The 25,451-nt window shown below is 31.5% G+C and overlaps 2 protein-coding genes and 1 long non-coding RNA gene across 4 annotated transcripts; 1 reads left to right on the top strand and 2 right to left on the bottom strand.

Moving 5' to 3' along the window:
• Positions 1-11,833: 11,833 nt before the first annotated feature.
• Positions 11,834-13,284, bottom strand: LOC126682857 (uncharacterized). The gene is made up of 3 exons (XR_007641533.2): positions 13,010-13,284; positions 12,567-12,627; positions 11,834-12,335 (listed from the first exon to the last, which is right to left on the bottom strand). It is a non-coding gene; the product is annotated as an uncharacterized LOC126682857 (long non-coding RNA).
• Positions 13,285-16,660: 3,376 nt separating this feature from the next.
• On the top strand, positions 16,661-17,374 carry LOC126682272 (extensin). The gene has a single exon (XM_050377881.2). The coding sequence runs from the start codon at positions 16,903-16,905 to the stop codon at positions 17,320-17,322; it is 420 nt and encodes a 139-aa protein (XP_050233838.1). The 5' UTR covers positions 16,661-16,902; the 3' UTR covers positions 17,323-17,374.
• Positions 17,375-19,193: 1,819 nt separating this feature from the next.
• Positions 19,194-24,041, bottom strand: LOC126682338 (protein WVD2-like 7). Of its 2 annotated transcripts, none has more exons than XM_050377984.1 (10): positions 23,795-24,041; positions 23,570-23,714; positions 22,244-22,993; positions 21,836-22,057; positions 21,705-21,748; positions 21,533-21,622; positions 21,355-21,451; positions 21,196-21,267; positions 20,438-20,548; positions 19,194-19,993 (listed from the first exon to the last, which is right to left on the bottom strand). In XM_050377984.1, the coding sequence occupies exons 2-10, from the start codon at positions 23,609-23,611 to the stop codon at positions 19,604-19,606; spliced, it is 1,818 nt and encodes a 605-aa protein (XP_050233941.1). In that variant the 5' UTR covers positions 23,612-23,714; positions 23,795-24,041; the 3' UTR covers positions 19,194-19,603. The 2 variants fall into 2 exon arrangements, with proteins under 2 accessions (XP_050233941.1, XP_050233940.1); XM_050377983.2 differs by having other exon boundaries at positions 23,570-23,657.
• Between the last annotated feature and the right edge of the window lie 1,410 nt (positions 24,042-25,451).

Here is a 25,451-nt window from a genome sequence, read left to right as displayed (position 1 = left end):
CTAGCAGGGTATAGTAAAACCCTAATAACTTGTGATCGAACCGTTAGATCGGTTTGATATTGGGATATGACAATCCCAAGATGGTTATCAAAGTTTTAACCGTTGCGATCGTCGAACGGAGAGGTAGACGATGCACGATGATGAAGATATTGTCGTGGAACTTGCGTGAAATTTTGGCAGTAAGCCAAAAGTGCAAGTGACAATTATAAGAAGTATAAACTTTAATTAACTTTGAATTATCAACATAAGCTCCATATATGTATATAAATGAATTTGAAAACTGTGATGAGACAGTAGTTTCAAAAGATGAAAATTCCGAGAACCGAGCCTTATGACTGTGAGGTCTTGGCTGGCTGGTAACGGAATATACATGTAGTGTACATGTATTTTGAATGTAGGGCCAGAAATATGTATAGTATGGCCGACTAAAAGTAGAAAATTATTAATAAACATTTTGTTTTCAAAGTGAAATGTTTGAAAACGGAGCTAAAGTTGATAGTTAGTTAATTAAATGCGATAGTAACAGCTATAGTGCAGTTATAATAACTGTTAGCTGTGAACAAGGAGAATATGTATGTGGAAAGAGGCTAAGAAGTCTAATTAACCTTGGAAATACCGAAAACTAGTGGCGAAAGTATAGTTTTGCGGTAACTGTGATCGAGATAGGAAGGTGTTTCATGGGAGATGATTAGGTTATAACCTACACTTACACCCATACAACCACATCATTAGTGTGAGAGGAACCAAGTAATTCAATCTGTAACAGGAAGTTACTATAGATTGATAAAGATTTAGAAGACATTCTATACAAGATATAGAATCATGAAAGAAGTATATAATCAGTAGTCTGTTATGGAACAAAGAGTTCAAACAGATACAAAGGGTAAGGTTAGAGATTAAAAATACTTAACCAACATTACCCTAAAGTGATTAAAAGATAGGAACAATTTATAATAAGATTAAAAATCTTAGTTATAAAAGGTACAATAAAATGTACAATCAATAATAAAAATGAACTAGAGAGTTCAAGGAGTAAAAATAAAGTGAATTCAAAGGTGATATCATAAGACTTAATAATAAGTTGATATCCCAGAAGTGAGTTCAAAGTTTGTACTGTCTGTAAAGAAGTACAACGAAAAGGAAAAGTAATAAGATGTATTAAAAATACAAGTTTGGCTAGTAGCCAACTTCAAGGATGATTTCGGAAACCGAAAAGAGGTCGGATTAAGTTCGACTCTTCACGAAAGTTGTAGATTAAATGTCAAATTATATGTATATGCAATAATATTTGGAAAAAGACTGATTTAAATGCTTGGTTCATTGGCTTCAATAACAGCCATGACGGCAGTTTCGCAGTCATTTAAAATTAGCTCAAAGAGCCAACTTTGAGGTCAATTTCCGATACCTTCGAGAAAGAATCTTAACTCGAAGTCTAAACGGAAGTTGTAGAACATATTGCCGACTATAGGAATATTAAATTTATTTGGTAAACGGACGCTTCAGAATAAACGATCATGATAGCCAAAGTAGGCTCGAAAAGAGGAAACATAAGGGAATAACTCGAGGTTAATGGATACCTAGATTTCTGATAACAGAAGTCAAGGTTATAGGTTAGGAACCTATAAGTGAAAGTACAGTGAGATGAGATGTAAAGCGATTGGGAGATATGAGCAGCAGTTAGAGAAGAACTGCAAGGTTTAGATACCCACTATTCGTATACTAGTAGATAAAGTATACGGTCCATAAGGACAAGTAAAGTAGAGATAGACACGTTGATAGACGAAAGGTAGTAAGTTGACAATAATGCACAGCTGTGCAACTATGCCATAGACGGCAGTAATTTTTATGATGTGCAATTGTGCCATAAATGACAGCAGTTATGACACATAAGACAGCAGTTGTTTCACATGCAATGTTTATGCTGTGAAGCATAGAACATGAAATAGAAAGAGTATTCTTGGGTTGTATAAGTAAAAGAAGAAAATGTATGTAAATTCGAGGACGAATTTATATAAGGGGGAGAGAATGTAATACCCTCTATTTTATAAACCACGTGTAAAAATTTTATTAGCCGGGAATACGTAAATTAAATTTAATCGTAAATTTCATTTATAAGTATCCCTAAAAGTATATCGTAATAATAGAAATTTAAAATTTAAATCGAGGATTTAAATTTTAATAAAGGGATATGAACGGGATTAATAGAATAGAAGATACGACTGGAGTCGTAAGATAAAAATATATTGATAATTAATATATCAATATACCACTCTAATTGTAGAGTTTAATATTTCGGATAAAACCCCGAAATTAAAATGTCGAAATTCGGAAGTTTTGACGTGTAATTAACGAATATAAATTAAGATATATATAAATATATTTTATATATATATTAAAGAAAAGAAAAAAAAAGATGATAAGAAGAAGGTGAGGCGGTTATGAGTGAGGGGAAAGTAAGGAGAAATGCTTCCTTTAATCCCTAAACTTTTACTTCAATTAGTTTTCAATTATTAACTAATTAAGTATTATTCGTTAGTCCAAATTAAAATAAAATAATTTATATGTCCCGAGCGAATAATTTTGGTGTCATTATTCGCGAAATAATTTGACGAAGCTATCGTCAAAGTTTCATGAAATTTGGACGTATTAATTTTAGTCAAGTGGGACTGATTTGGACCTAATAAATCTTCCGAGATTTATTTAGAATAAAATATAAGTCGGATAAGAATAAAAAAATTATATTTTTATTCTTTTTACATTTTATAGGATTTTTGGGTAAATTTTTACGAAATTTGAAAGTCGTTTCCGTTTGGGCTACGGACGACTAGTTTAGAAGTTGGTTTAAAGTGCATGATTGAGCTAGTACTGAAACGCACTTTAACCATTATTATATATATGTGATTTGGGTTCAGATTATAACCCACGAATTCATTTGCTTCATTTAAGCAAATGATATTGAGCTGCTTAGCTCCAGTGGCGACGGCAAACATTAGGGCTTCGATCCGTTTCGTCCGTTTCTCGATTCTAACTCCATTTCTTCGACGATTACTCGAGTAATCGAGGTATTAATTCCGTATTAAACGTTTATTTTAATATATTTTGATATATATCGAATATATATACGTTTATAAACGGTTACCGTATCGAATCGAACGTATACCTATTATTTTTACGTTTCGAATGTGAATTTGGATAGATTGGATTTTGTATACGTGTTAGGAGCGGAAAACGAGGTTAAAAGCACGTCGGAATGGCCCGGGGATCGATTTCCCCGGGGCTGGCCTGCTGTGCGCCCGCACAGCAGAGGCTGTGCGAACGCACAGCAGTGGCTGTGCGAACGCACAGCCAGTCACTTGCGGACGCACAGTGACTTAGCGGGACGTGTGCGTAGGGACTTTTCCGGACTTTTTCGGCGGACTTTCGAGGGGCGATTCTGAAATGTTTTCGCCTAGTAACTCGATGTGTTGTCTGACCGAAACTAAAATATTTTAAATAAATATTTTTAAACCTAAGTCAAAGACTTTTAAAATGAGATTTTAAAAGTAAAGTTAAACGTTTAAAAAGGACTTTAAAAGAGTTAAAGTCGACGTTTAACCAGTTTAAAAGATTTAGCAAACGATGTTGCTAAATAATTAGTATACGACTATGAATTGTTTTGGCAATCAAGTCTATACTATTAAATGATTTTAATTAGGTATAACTATACCTAAAAGGACTTCTAGAGCGAAGTCTAAACGTTTTATCGAGGTGAAAACGATTTATATGATTTTAAAAATTAAAAGACCATAAGTGTTATATGTTATATGTTTGTGTGATTTGTCTGGGCCTAGGTTTCAGGACCTAGTTGTTTATACCAGAAATAAGTATTGATGTTTGTATTGTGTGTTTTGTATGTTTGATCCGACTAGCTGTCCAGCAGTCAGACCAGGACTCAGGGGAGTCTGTCACACATACGACGGTGCTAAGTAGCAACTTAGCAGTACTGTGAGTTTACTTGTTTACTTTTGAATATCAGTATTCAATTATTTTAAATCCATAAATCGCAGTAGTATAAACTAGCCAAGAGAGGTCCATTGGAACGAGCTACCTATTGGGCATCAATAGGGTTGCGTGATCACCAACACCGATTTTTAGATGTACTTCTGTCGAGGTATAGAGGTATGCATGTCGTGTAAGTCATTGGGAAAGTAGATGCCCTGACTTCACGGGTAAACCCTGAGACGGCAGTAATACAGTTACGGTCGCGGAATAAACCGCGAAGGCAGTTTCTGATTACGGTCCAGGTACCAGAGATACAGAATTGGACGGCAGTGATTCAGTTCACGGTCTTTATTCTGTTGTCCATAAGCTCATAAGATGAGTGTGTCTGTTAGGACATTTGTGAACTAGGGTTTCATATGGATCGACGTAATTGGTCATATTTTATATATAACTGTTTTATATATATAATGCGATTTTGGTATTTATCTGTAAATTGTTTACTCACTCAGAAATATTTATATTTCTGACCCCGTTGTTGTTATCCCATTTTTCAGGAAACGAGATTTGAGGTCAGTCGAGCTTCCACATCCCTTCTTCAGGAAAGCTCTTCTTTGGTAATGTACATAGGATTTTGTACTCTTAGTATGCTGCAATAGTATAAGTGTGATGTGCCAGCAGCCGTGCCACTAGTCCTTTGTTTAGATACTCTGATAGGATCTAGTGCATGTGTGTACCTATTGGGTGGCTGCTTAGTGGCATATCGTGTCTAGTTACCGAGTCGGCCTCGTGTGTTTTTGTGAGGGTCAAAAACAGTATGTTTTATGTTCGCCGGATATGTGTAACCGGTCCGCTGTGTATTTTAATATGTTTAATACCACCGTTGCGAGACGCAGAGGTGTCCGCTTTATTTTATTAAACATATTGACGGTGGCGTGTGGTCTGGAACAGGGATGCCTATGTGTTAAGGCAAGCGAAAGATAAGTCCCTGGTTTCCAGTAATCACCACGCCAGGTTTTCAGAAGGAAGCGAGGGTTGAGATAACGAGGTTATCCAACCAGTACTTCTGAAAATCAGATTTCGCCTATATGTGTGTTTTCAGAAATGTGTTTTGTTAAAAGAGAAAAGTTTTAACGGTATTTTCTGAAAACGGATCGTACGCGAGGTGCGATCTTTTAATAATATTTGCGAAAAATTTCTAGAGGTTCTAGGCTTGCTACGGGTTTCGGAACAACCATTCCCATTCCCTAGCGCCGGTCGTGACTTGGATTAGGGTGGAATTCGGGTCGTGACAGATATTAACATAGTAAGTAATCAAAATAATATGAAAAAACAACAACAATAATTCAAATGAAAAAATAAAATTATTCTTACATATAAAAATAAAAATATATTAAATATACACCAACACAACAGTTCACAAATTAAAAAAATTTATTTCAAAATATTTTTTTTCCTCAATTCTCTTTGCAGCTGTACAGTTTCTTCAAAATCACTTGTATAACTATTTTGCGTTCCACCTCTCATACCTAACTAAATTTCGACAAAGACGGTTATGATACAGTTTCATTTCATCTAACGAAAGTTTATTTCACAGATAATATTATCTTATTTGTCAATGTTAAAATAAAAAGAATCAGTAGATATCAACATAAAGTCAACATAAAATCAACAACACTGTAACATTACAATAATTCAGCAATCAATCATCATCAACAAATCATTCTGCAGAATAAAAAAAACGCAGAAATACAACAAAACACAAAAAAATGCAGAAATAACAGAATTTTATTATATAAAATCACAAAATTATTCTATATAACATAAAATAAGTATTAGATTATTTAAAGATACTCTTTATACATGTTTAATGGTGAATCAACAGTAAAAGATAAACAAATTACAGATCTGAAAATAAAAAAAAGAACAAAAAATTTCAGATCTAAAATTAAAAAGATAAAAGAAAGATGACGCGGCGAGACAAAGGCGGAACGATGGAGGCGAAACAGTGGAGGCGGAACGGCGAAGGCAGAACGGCGAATGCAGAACGGCGGAACGGAGGAGGCGGAACGGCGAAGGCAGAACAGCGGAACGGAGGAGGCGGAACGGCGGAAGCGAAGGAGCAGAAATCGTGAAAATTTCTTTCACAGCTCAAAAGAAATCGTGGAGAAAAAGAATGATTGAGAGAAATAAGAAAAATCGTATAAAAGAAAGAAATTTGAAGTACAAGTTATCAAAGTAAGAAAATGAGGTAGATAAAGTAAAGATTTAACTTGTCCTGTATAAAAGTAAATGGGCTGCCAAAATCAGTATTTTATATAAAAAGCCCTTAAAAATAGGCAAGAGACTCACTTTAACTCCTGAGGTCGAACCAAAAGAATAAATAAGCCCCTAAGATTGAGGTTGGCTCACTTCACACCCTGTAATTGTCCAAAACGGCTCACATTAGACCGGCATTAGTTTTTTCAGTCAAATGATGACATGGCATGTAAAAAAAAGTTTCTAAAATATCCTTATTAAAATACTTACCAGTTTTATATTTATAAATTTTTTTAACCACTTTCACCCTCTTTTTCATTTAAATGTCAATAATTAAAAAATACTTAAAGTTAAAATATTTATTAAAATAATTAAAACACAATTAAATATTTCGAACCTTAATTAAACGCTTTAAAATCCAATTAAATAAATAGAAAATTTAATTAAACCAATTAAGATTAAATTTAAACCTAATTAAATTAAAAATTTAAATCCAATTAAACCAAAAAAATTAAAATAATAAAAAAAATTCACTGGAGAAGACGGGACGAACCTGTTCGTCTTTTCCAGTGATTTCTTTTTATTTTTTAGTTGGAATATTTTTTTTACGGGAGATTGTAGATATGGTTTCCGGCGGGTGTTTGGGGATGGGTGGATGAATCTATTTAATTAGTTGGATTTCGAAGCGTTTAATTAGATTTCGAAGCGTTTAATTTTGTTTTGAAATGTTTAATTGTGTTTCAATTGTTTTAATAAATATTTTAATTTTAAACATACTTTAATTATTGATACTTAAATGAAAAAGAGGGTGAAATAGTTAAAACAAATTGTAAGTATAAAATTGGTAAGTATTTAAAACATTGAGGATTTTTTTGAACATTTTTTCAATGTGCCACGTCATCATTTAAAAGAAGAAACTAACTAGGTCAAATTTTCGGTGTGATGTGAGCCGTTTTGGACAGTTACAGGGTGTGAAGTGAGCCAACCTCGATTTTAGGGATTTATTTATTCATTGGTTTGACCTTAGGGGCTAAAGTGAGTCTTTTGCCTTAAAATATTGAAACAACTATCAGCTGTTGATAAAAAAACTCTAAAATGGAGTTTTTCCAACAACAATTTTTTGAGGTTTAAAAAACTCCAAAAAAGATTTTTTTTAAATCATTAAACACTTAATTGGAGTTTTTTGAAAAGTAAAAGATAAAAGTACCACCGAAAAGTTGAACCAAACTCTTAAAAAATATCAAATCTTTACAACTTTTGTCAGTTATTTATGACCAAATCTTTCAAAATCGATATATAACAGGTTTTTTTCATATTACTTTTCTTTTATAGCCGTTTTTGAACCGGTTTAACTTTTTGCCAACATGTCGTCCATGTTAGATTTAACTCGGCAAAACGATGTCGAATCGAATGAAAAGGTTTTGCTATAATTAACACAACACGTAAAGATTCAGATATAATTGACACAACATGCAATGCTATGTGGATTCACAATTTCCGGAAAAGTTGGACCAAGAATCCAAATTTTGGAGACTTTAAAAATCTGCCAGAATATTTAAATGTGCGAATTAGACGATTGCTAGATCTAATTCGAATGAAAATAGGCCGATAAACAAGACTCGTCAACTTTGCTAATGACCTCAAGCATTTTGGGGCGAATTCCAACTTTTGGGCCTCTAAAATGGAATTTTTGCAATTACAGCGAATTAAACTTTTGTTATTTTATTTTTTACTATGCACAGTTTAGGGTTTTTATTTTGCTTTAATATTTAAACAACCTTATAAGTTGTTAGACGATAGTTTATGTTGTTTTGAGACAGATTTAATTATTTCTCAAATTTCGGTATTCAATTGAATCAACGAACTTCTGATGCCTAATTTTTAGAATTGTTGTTACTGAATCAATAGGTTTTAGAAGTTTATTTACCACTATTACGTATAATCAACAATATTTAAACTATCTTGTTCTTAGTGTGACTTCCGCAACATCAGTTGGTATCAAAGTTGTGTTTGTTCCTGAACAAGCGAGATTGAGACAAGAAAATAAAAAAAAAACTATAGAGAATGTTTTTGCTCTTTATGATTAATTTTTTTTACTGTTTGTCAATTTAGATTTGCCAGTAATCTGTGATGATGAAAAAAGTGCAAAGGTGAATGATATTTATGACGATCCGTTTTTATCTTTATTTTTTAGAGTTTTTGATTCTTACATTATAAAAGATTTATTAAATGAAAATTTCATAAAACTTCGTTGGGCCGAATGGATGTCTACATCCATAAAAATAAGTAAGTATTCCGTGCTTAGAGAATTTTTTCAGGCGAAAACAAATATAATTACAATTCAGATTCGAGAACAAATTTTCTCTAACCTAAAGGGAATGATGTGGATTCAGAATTTATAAAAAAGTCGGACTCAGAATTCGAATTATGGAGTTTTCAAAAATCTATAAAAAATACTAAAAGTGAGTGAATCAGGCGATTTTTAAGTCTAATTTGAGTCTATGCTGATGAGTCTAGGTATTTTTGGGCCGATTTGCATTAGTTCGGCCTCTAAAATGACGTTATTGTTTGTTATTTTTTTATGAGTTTTTTAGACAAATACCCTCAAAACACCTAAATATTCTCAAGAGCACCTATTGACTAAAATTAATTGAAGTTTACGTTTGACTAAAGTTTTGTTGCAAAAATAAACTTTTATAGTTTGAGAAATACGATTGGTACAAAAGGCAACAGATCTCTTCCAAAATCACAAAACTAATATCAGAGAATCAATCAACGGATTTTAATTCACCCCCTTCAATTACAAGATCCTGAAAATTACATAAATTGGTTTGTATAGAGAGGGTTATTTGAAGGGATTTGAAATGGGAAATGGGATTCGATGATGCGGCGAGGTAATTATCATCGTCTAGATTATTTCTTCTTTTTGGTTCTTCAAATGGCGGGATTGATTGAAATTGGTTTGTATAAAGTGGGTTCTCTGAATCATTATTTTTTAATTCAGTTATGCACTCTTAGATTCTCTGAATTTAAAGGGAAATTGATTCATTATCATGTATTGCAAACAGATTTTGATTTTGATGTCTAATCTGCAAAATACTTTGATCAATAAGTTTGTTGTTTGAGGGAACTTGATTATGCTCGCAATGTGTTTGATAAAAGTCCTGTGTTAGATTTGGTTTTTTTAGAACTCTATCTTTGCTGGGTATATTTGAATGGGTGACATGGAGGAGGCTAAGTATGTATTCTTTGATTTTTCTTAAACATGTTGTGCCTTGCAAGATTAGTTGAAAAATATATAATTCCGATGATGGGATGGTGTTTGATATTTTCATGAAGAGATTTTGGATTAGTGTGAGTAGATTTAGAAGATTATAATGCTTAATGAGGTTTCTAATAGTTTCCCTGATATGTATCAAAATATTTGGATTGTTGTTCATGGCCTTAGATGAATATAAACTGAATTGACTAAAGTAGGAGTGTAATCCCAATTTGTTTGTTGGCTTTTAGTTTAATTAAAATTTGTAATTTAAATTTATTAACAATTTACTATCAATTAATTTTATTATAAATCAAATCATCTATGTGTTTTAACAGAAAAATCCAAATCATCTTTGTGTTTTAACTCAACTTCATCTTCTGCTCATCTGTCATTTCACTTTGTATATATCAATTATCAAATTAATGTCCAAATTTATAATTTCATTTTATTGTACATTTTATTATGTTTTCTTTTCAAACTAATTATGCATTGCACGTTCCAATTTCATGTCAGATGTGGCTCATCATAGGTACGTCAAGTTATCAAAATTAGTTCGAAAATTTTATAATTTAAATTTATTAACGGGTTACTATCAATTTACTAAAGATTAATTTTATTATAAATTTATCAATGTCTTACTATTGATTTACTTAAAACACCAACTTACTATTATTTATATTTTAAATTATAAAATGTTAAAATATTAATTAGTGGATTAACGGCCTACTAAATAATCAGTTAATGTACTGACGGTTTACTATTAATTTACTAACAAAATAAGTTAGTTTATTACATAAAAAATTAAGAGTATCATCAAAAAATAATTATGGATTTACCAAAGGTTAACTCAAGATTTACTAACAGTATTACTAAAATTAAATTTATTGGTATACTATTAGTAAACCATTGATAACCAACAACAAAATCATTACAATCATAAATTAAAAACAAAATCACAAAACATAGCAGGTTTGATTTTTCTCTTTCAGACTCTATTTTTCTTCCAATTCGGATCTCTCTGTTGTAGCACAACTGGAAGGAAGAGCTTCATTGAGCTTCATAGTACATAAATATCAAGAATTAATGCCCACGAAACCTCATTTTGCATCTTAGAAAAAACAATACAAATTAGTATCTGAGACTCGGTGACTAAAAGATAAGTTAGTTTGCTAACGGTTTACTAACAACTATGTTACCTTTAGGAGCAATTATTTTACCTTGCCATACAATGTTGAAAAAAAATACTAGTATACTATTATATTACCAATTTTCAATCATCTTCATTTTCCCATATTGATACAAAAGAAATGCAATACACTCCCGCAGTTGATCAGCAAAGATATATAAAATTAGTAACCCTTTAGTGAACTGTTAGAAACTATTTAGTACAAAATAATAGATATAATTAAAATAAAAAGATGCTTTTCCATGACTGCAATTAATTGAAATGATTCAAAAAATCAAGTTACACCTATAAGTAAGATTTTGAAAAAAAATAAGCACAAAGTACAATTAAAATGACAGACATATGAGGAAAAAAAATATAAAATTTGGAAAACATAAAAACACCTTTAGAAAACATATAGCTTAAAAAATAATTTATTGCTAAATATAAATTTACCAATGATTTACTATCAGTTTACTTAAAAAAACAATTTACTATTGCTAATTTTTTTAAAATTATAAAATATTAAACTTATGGTTTATATCGGTTTACTAAATATAAATTTACCAAGAGTTTACTATCCGTTTATTTAAAAACAATTTACTATTGTTTATTTTTTAAAATTATAAAATATTAAACTTATGGTTTCTATCGGTTTACTAAATATAAATTTACCAACGGTTTACTATCGGTTTACTAAACAAAGATAAACGGTTTACTCACGGTTCACTAACGGTATTCTAAAGACAAAATTATAAAAACTATAAAAAGGCTAATAGAATTTTTTACACAAAATACTACAACTTATAACCATATATTCAAAATAAAAATTATTACACATTTATCAACAGTTAACCCAACGTTTACTAACAGTGTACTAAAAATAAGGTTATTTGTGTACTATTGGTACACCATTGGTTAACTAACAACAAAAAATTAAGTTCAATAACAGTTTACTAACGATTTTATTAATTATATATTCAAAATAAAATTTATTATAAGTTAACCAACAGTTTACCCAATGTTAACCATTGGTTACCCAACACCCATTCATTTTCAATTACTAAAAAAATTGCTAATTGTTTACTAAAAGATAAGTTAATTTACTAATTGTTTACTAACAATTGACTATCGTTTTACTAAGAAGACAAGAGTTTTAGAATTATAGAAACAAGCATAAATCATAGGATTTAAAATTTACAAAAAAAAAATACAAAAAGCAATAATGCTCGAGAAGAATACAAAAAGCAACAAGTGCTCTCTATGCTACCCCTCGGAACAATTTTCGTTAATGGTTCTCTTTTATTTGGAGGTTTGGGTGGTGGTACCCCAAAAACTAGTATTGTAATTGAAAACGTTTTTGAAGATGCATTAAAGGGAGCTATCCATGAAGAAGATGGTCCGAGTACAACAAGTTTCATATAGCTAGTTGCTCAGGCAGTTTATAGTTCTAAAGTACTGGATAGGCTTCTTGAATTCCAAAAGCTTGATGGTTTTGATATTGAAGGAGCAATTCACGCTTATTATAACATCATTTCTCAGCCTTGCATGGTGTGTAGAGAATTGGCTGAAGCAGGACTGTCACATAAGTATGCCTCCTTGCATTCTATTTCCGTGAACGAAAGCTTGAAGATTGTAAAGGACTATTTGATAGCAGCAACTGCAAAAAGACTATAGTTTAATGATTAGTTTCAGACCAAGAGAGGACAATGATTTTGGTTCTCCATATAACAATTTATTACTGCAATCAACAAACCAAAACTTTAATTACAAGGTATCTTCTTAACTCATTTTATTTGTGGTTAAATATTAGTTAGTTCATTCTTTTACCTTTTACTTAAAAACAAACTATGATGCCCACATTGAACCAAATTGCTATTAATCAAAAAAGTAGAAACATACCAATAGCAATACAAATGGGACCTTCATATCTACATGGAGTGGTGCAAAGAGAATGCCGCAACTGCCAAATTGAAAAATCCCACCAAAAAAAGATGATAAACAATGGAGTTTTTTTACTGTTCTTGAAGCCTAATAGAAACCTAAGCTGAAACAAATTCACTTCAAACACCCGGTTAGCAATTTTCAATTTGTACAACTTTACTCTCTATAAAATATGCTGCAGCCATAACATTAGCAAACCCACCAATTATTACACTACAGGATCAAAAATCTCTTTGTGGCATTTTATCAAACAATAGATATGCATAAGTTAAATAACTGATATTAGTTTGAAAATAACAGAACAGCTTCAAAATTGGACTCAACACATTCGTCCTTAATTTATATTGAAATTACATATCAAATTAACAATATACAGTTCAATTAAAAAGATAGACATATACCTAATTTAGCGATGACATTGATTGACGATGGCGGCGAAGGACAAAGTGGCGATGAGGACGGTGAAGATGGCGGCAAAGGCGACAGTGGCAACGACGACGACGACTGTTGTACAGGATAAACATCTGAAACCAATTTAATTGTGTAGAATAAACCCATATAATGTGTTTATTACTGTCGTATTTTTCAAAAGAAAAAGAAGATTGATGTATTTTTGTAGCCAGAAACGCGTGTCAGTGATAGTGAGAATATTTTGGTGTTTGAGAGTGTTCTGTGTAATTTCCTCTTTTTTTATATTAAGCCATTATATAGTTATAATTCTAATTACATATATATTTCATAATAAAATATGCTTACAGTAACGACGGTTTTATCTAGAAAATATTTGGCAACATTATGAATATGCAATTCTTCACTTCTAATATATGTTTCATGGATAAGCGGTTGAATTCTCACAATTATGAACTCTTATTTTGGTATGGTAATTGGCAATTACAATAGGGTTATCCTCTTAAAAACCCCTCACCTTTTACCCCCAATTTGTTTGCACCCTCACATTACAAAACCACTAAATATATCCAAATTACGACCTTTCACTTTCAATTGCACCCTCAAGCATTAAATTGATCTCTTTTCACTTGAAAAAATAAGTTTATTTTTGTTTTAAATAAAATATTAAGTCCTATTTTAAAATATATGTTAAAATTTAAAATATTGATTTAAATATTTTTTAAGTGAAAATATGTCAATTTAATGTTTGAGGGTGCAATTGAAAGTGAAAGGTCGTAATTTGGATATATTTGTTGGTTTTACAACGCGAGGGTGCAAATGAATTGGGGGTAAAAGGTGGGGGTATTTTAAGGGGATAAGCCATTACAATATGTATTCTTATACATGTGGATTACTATATTCTAATTCATTTATAATCAAATAATCCTATTAATTAATTAATAATATTTACAATATAATTTGCCGGTAAATCCATTAAAATTTGGAGTAAAATGAAATATTAATTAGCTACAATAATATATCACGCAAGGTGAATCGGTAAAATATTTTTAAACGATTATACTAATCAATTATAGTGATACAGCTCATGTATTATGCAACCTTTAAAAATTTAGAGCTTAAGTTTTATCTCCCGCGAGAAACCTATCAGGCTCAAATAGTAATTAGTTTGGATGTAGAAGGTTAAAAGATTCCTCATTGTGACTTAGTATCCAAAATGCACGCTTATATGTTAAGAGTTAATTGTAAATTAATACATGAACTTTATTTTAATTTGTAATATGAATTTTGAAACATAGCAATTAGCACACCAACTTTTATTTTTTTTAGAAAATTGGCACACCGACCAATCATGCGTGGCTGTATATTATAATGTCCGCGTTAGTATTTTTCTAGTTCGGTGTACAAATTTTCTAAAAAATAAAATTTGGTATGGTAATTGGCAAATTTTTAATTTCATATTGTAATTGTAAATTAGGATAAAATTTATGTATTAATTTACGATTAACTCTTATTTTAATGAATGTTTTGAGTTTGGATATAAATATAACCCATTAATTAATGATGCAAATTCAAAGGATTAATCAAATTAAGAAGACGCAACTAGCTACAAGTTGAATTCTTGTTGTAAGCAACCCACAAACATAAACATTTTAGTTGATAACAATATAATAATCAAGTGAAATAATTTTGAACTGGAATTATACTTCATAAATCAAGCAGAAATTATGCATAAAGCTAATTAATCTAATCAAAGCTTATTTCAGCAAGTTTTTTTTTAAAAAAGAATCAAAAACAAAATATGAAATGATTTTTTATCTATAATTTTGATCATTTTGACAAATATATTTTTCAAAATAAATTTAATTAGTATGATCCGTCAATTTTGCAAATTGAAACAATAACATCCAAACTCCAAATAAATTAAAGGTATAGAATATGTTTTTCTCTAGTTGAATCAATCAAATATAATCATACGAGGAATTCACGTTAAATAGATACATTTTGGGTATAATTATTTCAATTTTTAAACTAATGAATTAAATTGTTTAAAATTATTTTTAAAATTTAATATATCAAAAGTAAAAATTATGGAAGTATAAAATTATTTTTACTAAACAAAATAATCAGAAATTCAATAGAAAGGCATCCAAAGTGAAGTTGGTTGGAGGGTCATAATTTTGTTTTCAAAAGTATTTTAGTTTTCCTTTCAAGGTCACAACCTATGTAGGCTAGCATCGTTTACATAATGCATAAAAAGCAAAAACAAAAAGTGATCAATTTTTTCCCCCTAATAAGTGATCAATTAAATTAAGTGAATTGCGATCATCTCATAAATCATAACGCGGTCAATTTATTTTAAAGATATGGTTTAAAAAGACATAATGATAGAGAACTAAATCTAAAATTCTCAAATTAAAATATAATATCACTGTTATTTAAAGAGAGGTGAAAATTAAAACATCCATCAAGTTTTTTCTTTCAACATTATATTTATTTTTAAAAGAAAAAAGAATCATTTATGTCCTTAAAGTTTAGCTTTAAAATCAATTAAGCTCTCAACGTCCGGAAAGATTCAAATATGCCCACAACATCCTAAAAAATGAACAATCATGCCCCCCCAATTTCGATAATCAGGCCCCAACGTCTCATTTATAAGTCAAAATAGAGGTCAGGTTGTCCATTTTTTTAAGACGTTAAGTGTATATGTGAATTTTTTTAAACGTTGAGGATTTATTTGACTCTGAAGACAAATTTTAGAGGCATATATGATCCTTTTCCTCTTTTAAAAAGACAATGAATAAGAGAATGTGTCACTACCGCTTAACATATATGTTGGGACCTGAATGAATGTAGCCTTGGCCGCCGTTTTGGAACCCACGATTCCCGTTTGGAATCAGCGGTTTATGATTCTTACCTAATTAAAACCGGCCAATTTCAATTCCGGTTAGGTTTATTGAAAATAAAAAAGATCAAAAAAAAATTTCAAAAAAGATTATTTTCAAATTAATTTAAATGGATTATTAGGATTTTTGGTTTAGGTGTTTTGAGTTTATAACTTAATATTTTAGTTTAGGGTTTAAGATTTATGATTTAAGATTTGTGATTTAGAGGATAGAGTTTAAAGCGAGTGGGGTTGGATAGCCTAGATTTTTTGTTTTTTTTTTAAATTTTAAAAAATTGGTTTACGAACTATATCAACTACAAGAAATCAGCAAATTATCAACGAAATTTACGACCAGAATAATAACTCACTAATTTACAACGAATTTTGCGACAAGCTATGAACAAAAATGACAATATTTGGTCGTGGTTCTAAAAAATTATAGAACTGATATGAAACCGATTGGCCTGCGGTTTTAACCGGTTCTTGCGTGATTTTAAACGGGCCAATTTTAGTTTGGAATCGGGCCGTAGAACGGGGTAATGGCCAGGGCTAAATAAATGAATTTGTCTAGTACAATTTGCTCTAATATGACCCTTTTCTAATTTATAGAATAACACAATAATCCCCTTCTAATCCTTAAAAAAATAAAAATCCCCTTCTATCATTGTCTCAAAAGCAAGCTCATCATGTCTACAAAATCAACAATAATTCAAGAAATTATTCTTGGTGGCTTGGTGTATGTGTCCAATCTATCTCATAGATATATCAACAAACAATAATCCATCTACCATACAAACTTTAAAAAATAGCTTAAACTTTCATTTCAATGTTTTTTTCTTCTTCTTTAAGCTCCTATTTCATTACCCCATTTTGTAGGACCATCAAAAGACAATATATTCTTTTAGGTATCAACCTCCATTAACATCACTACTCACCTCACTCACTTCTCATTCATTTCTCTCTTTTTTTCCCTCTCATTTTCTTTTTCCATCACAAAAAATGGCTACAAACTTAACCCTAATTTTTCCCACTCTATTTCTCATGTCCATTTTTCTTCTCAATCTTCCCACAACCAACTCAGATGACACATGCCCTTATCCATGTTACCCTCCACCCACCGGTACCGGCGGCTCCCCCACCGGCACTACACCGACAGTTTCGTACCCGCCTCCGGCCGGAAACTCATACCCTTCTCCAACAGGCAATAATTTTCCATATTACCCTCCACCCACAGGGAATAATAATAATTTTGGTTATGTTCCTCCTCCTCCTGAACCTATATTGCCTTATTTTCCATTTTACTATAAAAAACCTCCTCATCAAACTGATGATGAGTCATCATCTGTATTATTTAGATTTCAAAGATCAACTATGTTGATCACTACTGCAGTTATTGTTCTTGGTTTTAATTTTCTTTAATTGTATGTGTATTATTTTTTTGGCTACTTAATAATGAATTTCTATTTCATCATAGGTTAATTAGTTTAATTAGTAGTTGAGTATTCATGAGCATATGTATATTTCTTATTCTTGTTTTTTTTAACAAACTATTATAATTCAAGCTAATTCTGTAAATTAAATAATTAAGTTGTTATTTTTTATTTGTTTAAGCCAATGATAATTAATAAAATTTATGATATGATATAAAAATAGATTATGAAGAAATTGGGGATTAAACATTTTGTGTTTGGAGAAAGAGAAAAATACAATACTAAAGTTGCAAAGGTGTTTCAATAGCTATCCTTCATTTAATTATGATTGTTGTTATCTTTTAATTTACATTTGTTGTTATTCTAGGGTCTTATATTTTTGGTTTAATTTTTTTTTTCAATTAGAAATTTGTGGGTCCAAAATGGTGATTAATTATGAGATATTTAGAATCTTGTAACCACTTGAGTACATCACTTCTTTTGGAAGAGAGTGTGGAAAGTAGTATGAAGAAAGTGGGATGTTACCTAAATAATGGACCTTTTCAACCTTTGGTGGTGCCAATTTTATTATTTTTATAATAAGAATTGGATTTTTCAATCTATATGTAAGAATTTCTCTTTAATGTAAATAAACTCATAATGTGCATATCAGTCAGATGGTTTAATTAAGTATTGTTTCCCTAAGGTGTTAGCTATCAATTTCACTCTATAGTTTCTGTAAAATCAACTGAGTTATTGATGATTGTTGAAATTTTCTCCAATTGGAAAGGGTAGATTATCTGACATGATTTACAGGAAAAGTCGTGAAACTTTAAATCTAAGTTACATTTTTTTTTTCTACTAGAGGTTTTTGAACATGGTGGTTAAAATTGTCTATATTTCTCTCATTACAAAAATTCACTCACTGAAATTGGCATAAAATATCCAAAAAATAATTTATACAAAAAGCGTTTAAAAAACTTAAATCTTTGTCAAATCTATCTTTAGTTTAATAATTTTATTGTTGAAATTGGATATAATTAACACAAACTCTCAAAACGGGTTAAATGAGGCAAATTTGAAAACTTTAGTTATAATTGAAATCACAGCCAAATATTTAATATTTTCATACATTAAGCCTTTTTATATAAATACATTAATGGAATTGAAGTATGAACTATTATTACTTAAAACTTTTATTTTTTTGTTCCCTCTATCGAATCCAAAACTCAATTTATAGTTGAAATAATCTTTAATAGTACAGATAGACTGTCGAGTTGCACAATCAAAAAATTGTATGTATTGCGGTTTAAAAGAATAAAAATAATTACTATTATTTGTTTGATAATTTATTGTTGTACTTTTAGAATATATTAAAAAATAACATTTTTTATTTATTTTAACACAATTGTGTATGAAATGTTTTGAATGAGATCAATTATTAAGTCAGAACCTTCAAACTTTTCAAAAACTTTTCACATCTATACTAACTGGATAGATGAGTATGATCTAAACTCACGGTCTCATTTAAATTAAGAGAGTATGTTACGTTTCAAAAATATATTTTAATTTAATTTTTGATCAAAATATAATTTTATTTCTCCATTAATAGAATATTCATTTTTATCGAAAAGGAAAAAGAGAAATTGTTGGGAAAATGGATAACTATAGTTTTGTTGTTCCATTAGAAAGACACGGGTAAAAAACCAGAGCACAATTTTATGGAATATGAAATTTCAAAACATTCGGCAGATTTGCTAATTTCTGGAGACTGGAGTCAGAGACAACAATCCCCATTCCGCGCAATAAAATAAGCTCCTTGCCGGCAGTTTTTTAGTGTAATGATTATTATCATCAACTGAAATACTATAATCAACCGACTTCAAATAAAGCTAGTTTATTTCAATAACTCATACAATATGGTTACATAAATTTTACATTGCAGGTATTACTAGTACAACATGCAATACACTGTTATTTTAGGATGACAATTTGACAAATAGTTCACTATGCTCAAGTCCTGTTAGGTATTCGATCTATATAGATTCAAATTCATGAATTGATTTCTATCATTATTATGACCTATTCTAACTACGCCGTACAGCTGCTTTTGCGTGCATCATTGTCGAGCAATTACATTAGGTGCTTGTGCTGCTACCAAAGCATATGTTGTATGCTGCCCAACCTCATCGATCGTTAATGTTCCCTTTACGCTTCTGTTCTTATATACCAGTGGGAAACATGCAAGCAATCATAGTTCCATCTTTTACCAATTGAGTACGTAACTCGATTTAGGAGGCTACGCCAACAGCTACACGTCCCATTCCGGAGTTGCTGCCAATTCCAACACCTTTAATACTTTTCCTCATTATCTCACTACTATTTCTGTGGTTTCCCATTTTTGGATTCCCCTCAGCCCTCTGGCCTTTCAACAATTTACCACTCTCTGACGGTTGACGTTTTTGTAAATTAGAACCCTTCCCCTTCTCGGCCTCCTTTCTAATGATACCTTTATTCACGCCAGCTTCTGGGTGGTTACTGTGGTTTGTTGGTAGAGGTTCGCCAGCGTCAGATTGGTTATTTCCCGACTTGGAAAGCAGTGGAGATTTTGTAATAGCTCCTTTACCTGTACTTGTTGATTTTTGCTGTATTTTGGCTGCTTTAGGTTTAGATAACATAGCCTGAGACAAATTCAGAGATGATTGGCTTCGATTCTACCAAATATGTGCAAAAATAGAATACATACGACATCAAAGGGGGCTTTAGGATATAAAAAGAAAAAATAGCTTTAAGACTTGGGGCATCACAACAGAGACATCACATATAAAAGTCTGTAGAGGCTCACAAATGCAATCTTGAAATCTTTAAAGGCTAAAATATGACAACAGGCAGAGGCAGTCTATTGTCGAAAATATCTTTTCTGCATTAAGATGATTTTATCAACATTCAAAAGGATAGGCAATGCTTCAAGTTTCAGAAAAAGACCCAATATTCTATAAGGGCTACATGGTCGAACTAGCACTCTAATTCCCTAATCCAAGAAACATGAGGTCTCTTGACAATCTTAAATCTATAAATTCAGTAAAGGCTGTAGCTACCCAAACAATGAAAACATGCTAGCATACCTTGTTTTTGGTGGAACCTGGAGATGCAGCAGTATGATAGAAAGAAGGCATAGGCGCTGCTTTGAAATTGAGGCTTTTCCGGAATTTTTTCATCTCGGCCTCCGTCTTTTCCTGTAACAACAACAAACCGTGACATTTATAGAAACTGTTAAGATTTCATCTTAAAACCAATTGGTATCAAGTGGAGAGATCCAACTGATATATAAACACATGTCTATTCACACTTATAACAAATGTGGGATTATACCACTTTAACACTCCCCCTCACGCGTCGCGTGGGCTGGGCCAGATACAGATTTCGGATTTCGGATTGTATGAACGGCAATTGTGTGTTTGGACAAGACTCTGTTATATTCCATCTTAAAACCAATTGGTATCAAGTGGAGAGTCCCAACTGATATATATGCACATGTCCATAATCCATTCACACTTATAATGGATGTGGAATTATCCCACTTTAACAGAAACTAAACTATGGTTTATATAAGATTTAAAAAAGGCTTAGTGTATTGAGTCAATGCAATGTGATGAGTAACAGTATTCCTATTCTAGTCCTTCAAAATAATAATGTCCTGTGTCACACAAAGGTTTGATAAATAGTTTTCTGCATTACTTTTAAAAGTATCAATATTTGTAGAAATCATCTTTTAAAAATTAAATAGTTAACAGAAGCTATTCAAAAACAAAAAAAAATTACTGAAGAAGGTCAACGCCGTCTTAATGATAGCTAAAGATAGTAATCAGATTATTCGACGTACTAGTGTTTTTGCTTGAATCTGATTCATTTCCGTCTCCTTAGCGTGCATTTTCTCTTCTAACTTCAAGTAGAACTAAATCAGGAGATTAAGAAGAAGAAAGAATTTAGATGCTATATCCAAAAGAAAAAAATGTTATCTAACAATAGCAAGCTCGCTTGCCTCTTTTCTCCTTTCTGCCCGTTCATCACTCTTGAAACTAAAAGAAGCAGTACTACTCCTCGTGTCTTCCTTAGCTGAGGTAACAATCTGCTTATATCTGCATACAATCACTCCGCAATAAGTTTCAGAAGGTCAAAGCACCAGGATAATCAATTAGAAGAATGATGCATCCACATACCTGTTTGGGCTCTGGCGTACTCTAGGCTCAACTTTCTTTGATCCAGAAGGTTTAGAATCAACTGCTTTCTTTGAATTTTGATCTTTTTCACTAGAAACGGAAACAAACAGAGTTATTTGAATGCACGCAACCACGTAAATGCAGATTTCAATTTGCAAGAGCTTGTATCTACCTTTTATTAGTAAGGCTTGATCTTGAATGACAACTTTCAGAATCCTGAGCATTAAGACCATAAAAATACTTAGTTAAGAATATGAATTTTACTTCAAAATGAATACTTGATAATTACAGCGAATAGCTCACCTCTCCTTTAGAAGATCTTGACAGCAAACGTCTACTTGGAATTGTAGCTTGAGGTGACTGCATTTCTGATTTCATCATCTGTGGGCTCTCTTTTTCCTTTCTATTCTGTTTCTTTGTAGCTGTTTTCGGTGCATCATCACAATTGCCTTTTTGGACCTGACTGCCACAAATTTGGGACTTTAGTCCGACATCGGCACTTTTACTTTCAGCAGCAGCTCCCAACTAGAATAAGAAGAACATTAAGTACAGGTAATAGTTAAATGCATAATGGGCAAACTTTTAAAATCAACTTTCGTAAACAAGATTGAACTGACATATAAGACAATAACAATTATTTTTTCATAGTTACTATCTCATAATTGTTTTCTTTAAAGTTGAATAAACTGTAAATAGCATATAAGTCCAAACCTTTGGAGAAAGAGTTTGCTCAGTTACTGCAGCAGTTTCATCAGTCCCGGTTGCTTCACTTTTTGGTGATGGGTCAATGGGTATAGATGATTCATCCACATTAGCAACACTGTCATTATGGTTCTCTTTTATTCCTGCCCGCGGCGTGTGAATGTGTTCAAATCCCATTTCAGCCTCCTCTTCTAGAATGTTTTCAAGCATACCTTCTGATAAAACATCAGCACTGCTCAAAGCAGCTTCCATCTGAGACTGAGATGATGCAACACCAGGATCTTCTCTTTCACATTCTATCATTTCACACTCCCCATGATATTCCGAAATTTCAGGGCTCTCATCATCAAAGTGACCATACTGGCTGCTGCTATAGTTCGAGTTATCAAACTGACCTCCTTCATAACTGTCATCAAACTCGATGTAATCCTCATTCTCGATCATACCCTCATCAAATTGGTCATAAATACTACTTCCATAAATATCATCTTCATCTTTGCGCCCCACATCTTCGGAAACATTGTTACCATTGTGGTATTCTACTCCAGTGTGGCCCTCATAAGAACCAGGTAGCCTCATACCCTTCTTCTTGAAATGGGCTTCAAAATAAGCTTTCTTCTCAGTAACTAATCCTGGTTTCGAGTGTTTTTCCGCCTCTTCAAGATACTTATTATGTGAGAAAGATGATCGCCTCTCCCAACACAGCTCCTCACTTTCAAATCTTCCAAATGATATAGAGCCAGAGCGCAAAAGATCTGTCTGCCCAATCCAAATAAGTAGATGCAAAGAGGTTAACACACAAATCAACTTTTTTTTAAAGTGAAGAAACAAATTGCGATTTCGAAGCAAGCAAATTTTAATGAAGCCAGAAAATAGTAGAAAATTTAAAAGAAGCATACAGCATCTGGCATGTTTGAAGTATACAAAACAATATACATTTGTAGGTACGAATCCAATAATCTATCAAATTTAAAGAACAAAATACCTTTTATTTGAAATATATATGAAAAAAAAACAGGCAGATCACAAATTTTTCTTGAATCCGGTTTAGCAAACATAATTATCATATACAGTAGCAATAGTTAAAGAAAAAACAAACAAACACTTTTGTAAAACAATTAAATACGGCACAGACAGAAAAATTGAATCATTATACTAACAGGAAATCACAGATTTGATTTACACAATAATTTTGAATTAATAATTGTTAGTAACAGTAAAGCATCATTATCAGCTTGAACATTAATCAACTAAAGAACTGATCAAATGATAATTTCCAGTAAGATCCTTGAACATAAAGCTATTAATAATGATCATAAATTAAATTAAAAATACCTGAAAGCTAATGCTACAAGCTTCTTCAAACTCTCCCGCCATAATTCCTCAAAACGATCCGCCGTTCAACGCTCCGTACTCAATCCACCTGCTTCCAACACAAAATCACCGTTCAACTCAGAACACAATAAGATTTCATCAATTCCTACAGCCAAACAGTAAAAATGAACATAAAATGAGAAACAAAAAGGAATCGCGTGTTTAAGAGTAAATGCCAAACAGTACCTTTAGCAGCTACAGATCTCACTTTGTCTCAAGAAAACGGATCCTTTTCGTGATTCTTTCGACTGGTTCCGTGCTCAGTACTGTGTTCAAAGCTGAGTGAAATGTAATGCAAACACTACAAAAAGTTGTTGATTAGTCGTGTCATGTGCTGTGCTGTGCTGTGCGGTGCGCCATTTTTATTTTTCTTATGTTTTTTGTCTTGTTTTGATCCGGCAGTGTAACTGCTACTTTTTCTGCTGCTTATTCTTCTTTTTAAATTCTTCTAATCTAGTCGTCTTCTGTATGGTACTCCGTCCGTTACTGCCGTTTAAATTGGTGTTCATATTTTTTGGAATTTTAACGGCGGTTTGTGGATAGATGGCCATTTGGATTCATTATACGTTTAGAGCAGCAGGGCTTCGCCACGTGGTTGATGGTAAATTTGTTTGACTTATCTTGTAGTAAAGTAAAAATTGCTGTGACGTGGACTCACATTTAACCGTGGAGTATGCAATAGCCTTTTTTTTTTCTTTATTAAATCACTTTAGACGGAAATTTTTTAATACTTGGCGAGAATTTAATTCGATGACCTTACCAATAAACTGTAGTTTAAATGATATAAGCGCTGAGCAGCAAACTGTTAGGTTGTGGATTCTAATTCTCTCACAAACATTCCATCCTATCCCAATTATCAAAAAAAAACCGATGACCTTAAAAAAGACTATAGTTTGCATTGTCGTGAGAAATTTCCAAAAAATAAGGTTAAATTCGGATTACTGAGAGAACGCAGACTAGATATATATTCAGATTGAAAGAAAATTCTAATTCTGCCACTGATTATAAACTGGTCGAACTAACTGAATTTATAAAAATACAGGATTTGCATTAAATATGAAATTTTAGGTGTTACTTGAGCCGACCAAGAACATGAATGGCGGTCAATGAAGGCCACCAAATAGAAGAAAAATGATAATCCAATTAATGTGAAAACGAGAGATAGCATCACTTCATAACAACAAGCATATCACTTCCGTTTTGATTGAAAGAAGAAAAATCCATTGGAGCAAAAGAGAAAACACTATGATCACAAAAATATTTTATATGTTTAGTCATTTAGGTAATGTTAAAAATGTACATCAACTTTAAGTATGGTTTCTACTAAATCGGTTATTTTAAAGCGAATTTTACTTTTTTTTTAATAAATAAAAAAGAGAATGCTTGTAAAAAAAAAATTAAACTCACGAGTTTAATAAAAAAAATTGTACGTCATTTATACTATTTGAACATTTATAGTGTATTTAGACTTCACGTCTGCTTTTATATTAAAACAAATGTCACACATATAAAATAGTCAATATTATTTGTATTTTTTGCAATAATATACTCTACTTAAGCATTTAGTTTCATACAAAAGTACAAAAAAATAAAATTTAAACTAAATAAGTCAATTAATTATTGAGGCTTTTTGTTTAATTGTGAAGATAATCATAATAATTGAGTATATGGAATCACAACTTTAAACCACTTAATTTTTTGGCTTCAAAAGGGTAGTGAACCCCACAAATTAAAAATGTGATGATTGATTAGATTTGATCTGATCTTAATTTTACAACTATGGGACCATAAAACTTTAGAAGTGCATGATGAGATGATAAAATTATTTGTTGATTGATATAAT

This window comes from Mercurialis annua, linkage group LG5, assembly GCF_937616625.2.
Source record: "Mercurialis annua linkage group LG5, ddMerAnnu1.2, whole genome shotgun sequence".
NCBI classification, from domain to species: Eukaryota; Viridiplantae; Streptophyta; class Magnoliopsida; order Malpighiales; family Euphorbiaceae; genus Mercurialis; species Mercurialis annua.
This window is presented reverse-complemented; position numbering and strand designations above follow the sequence as displayed.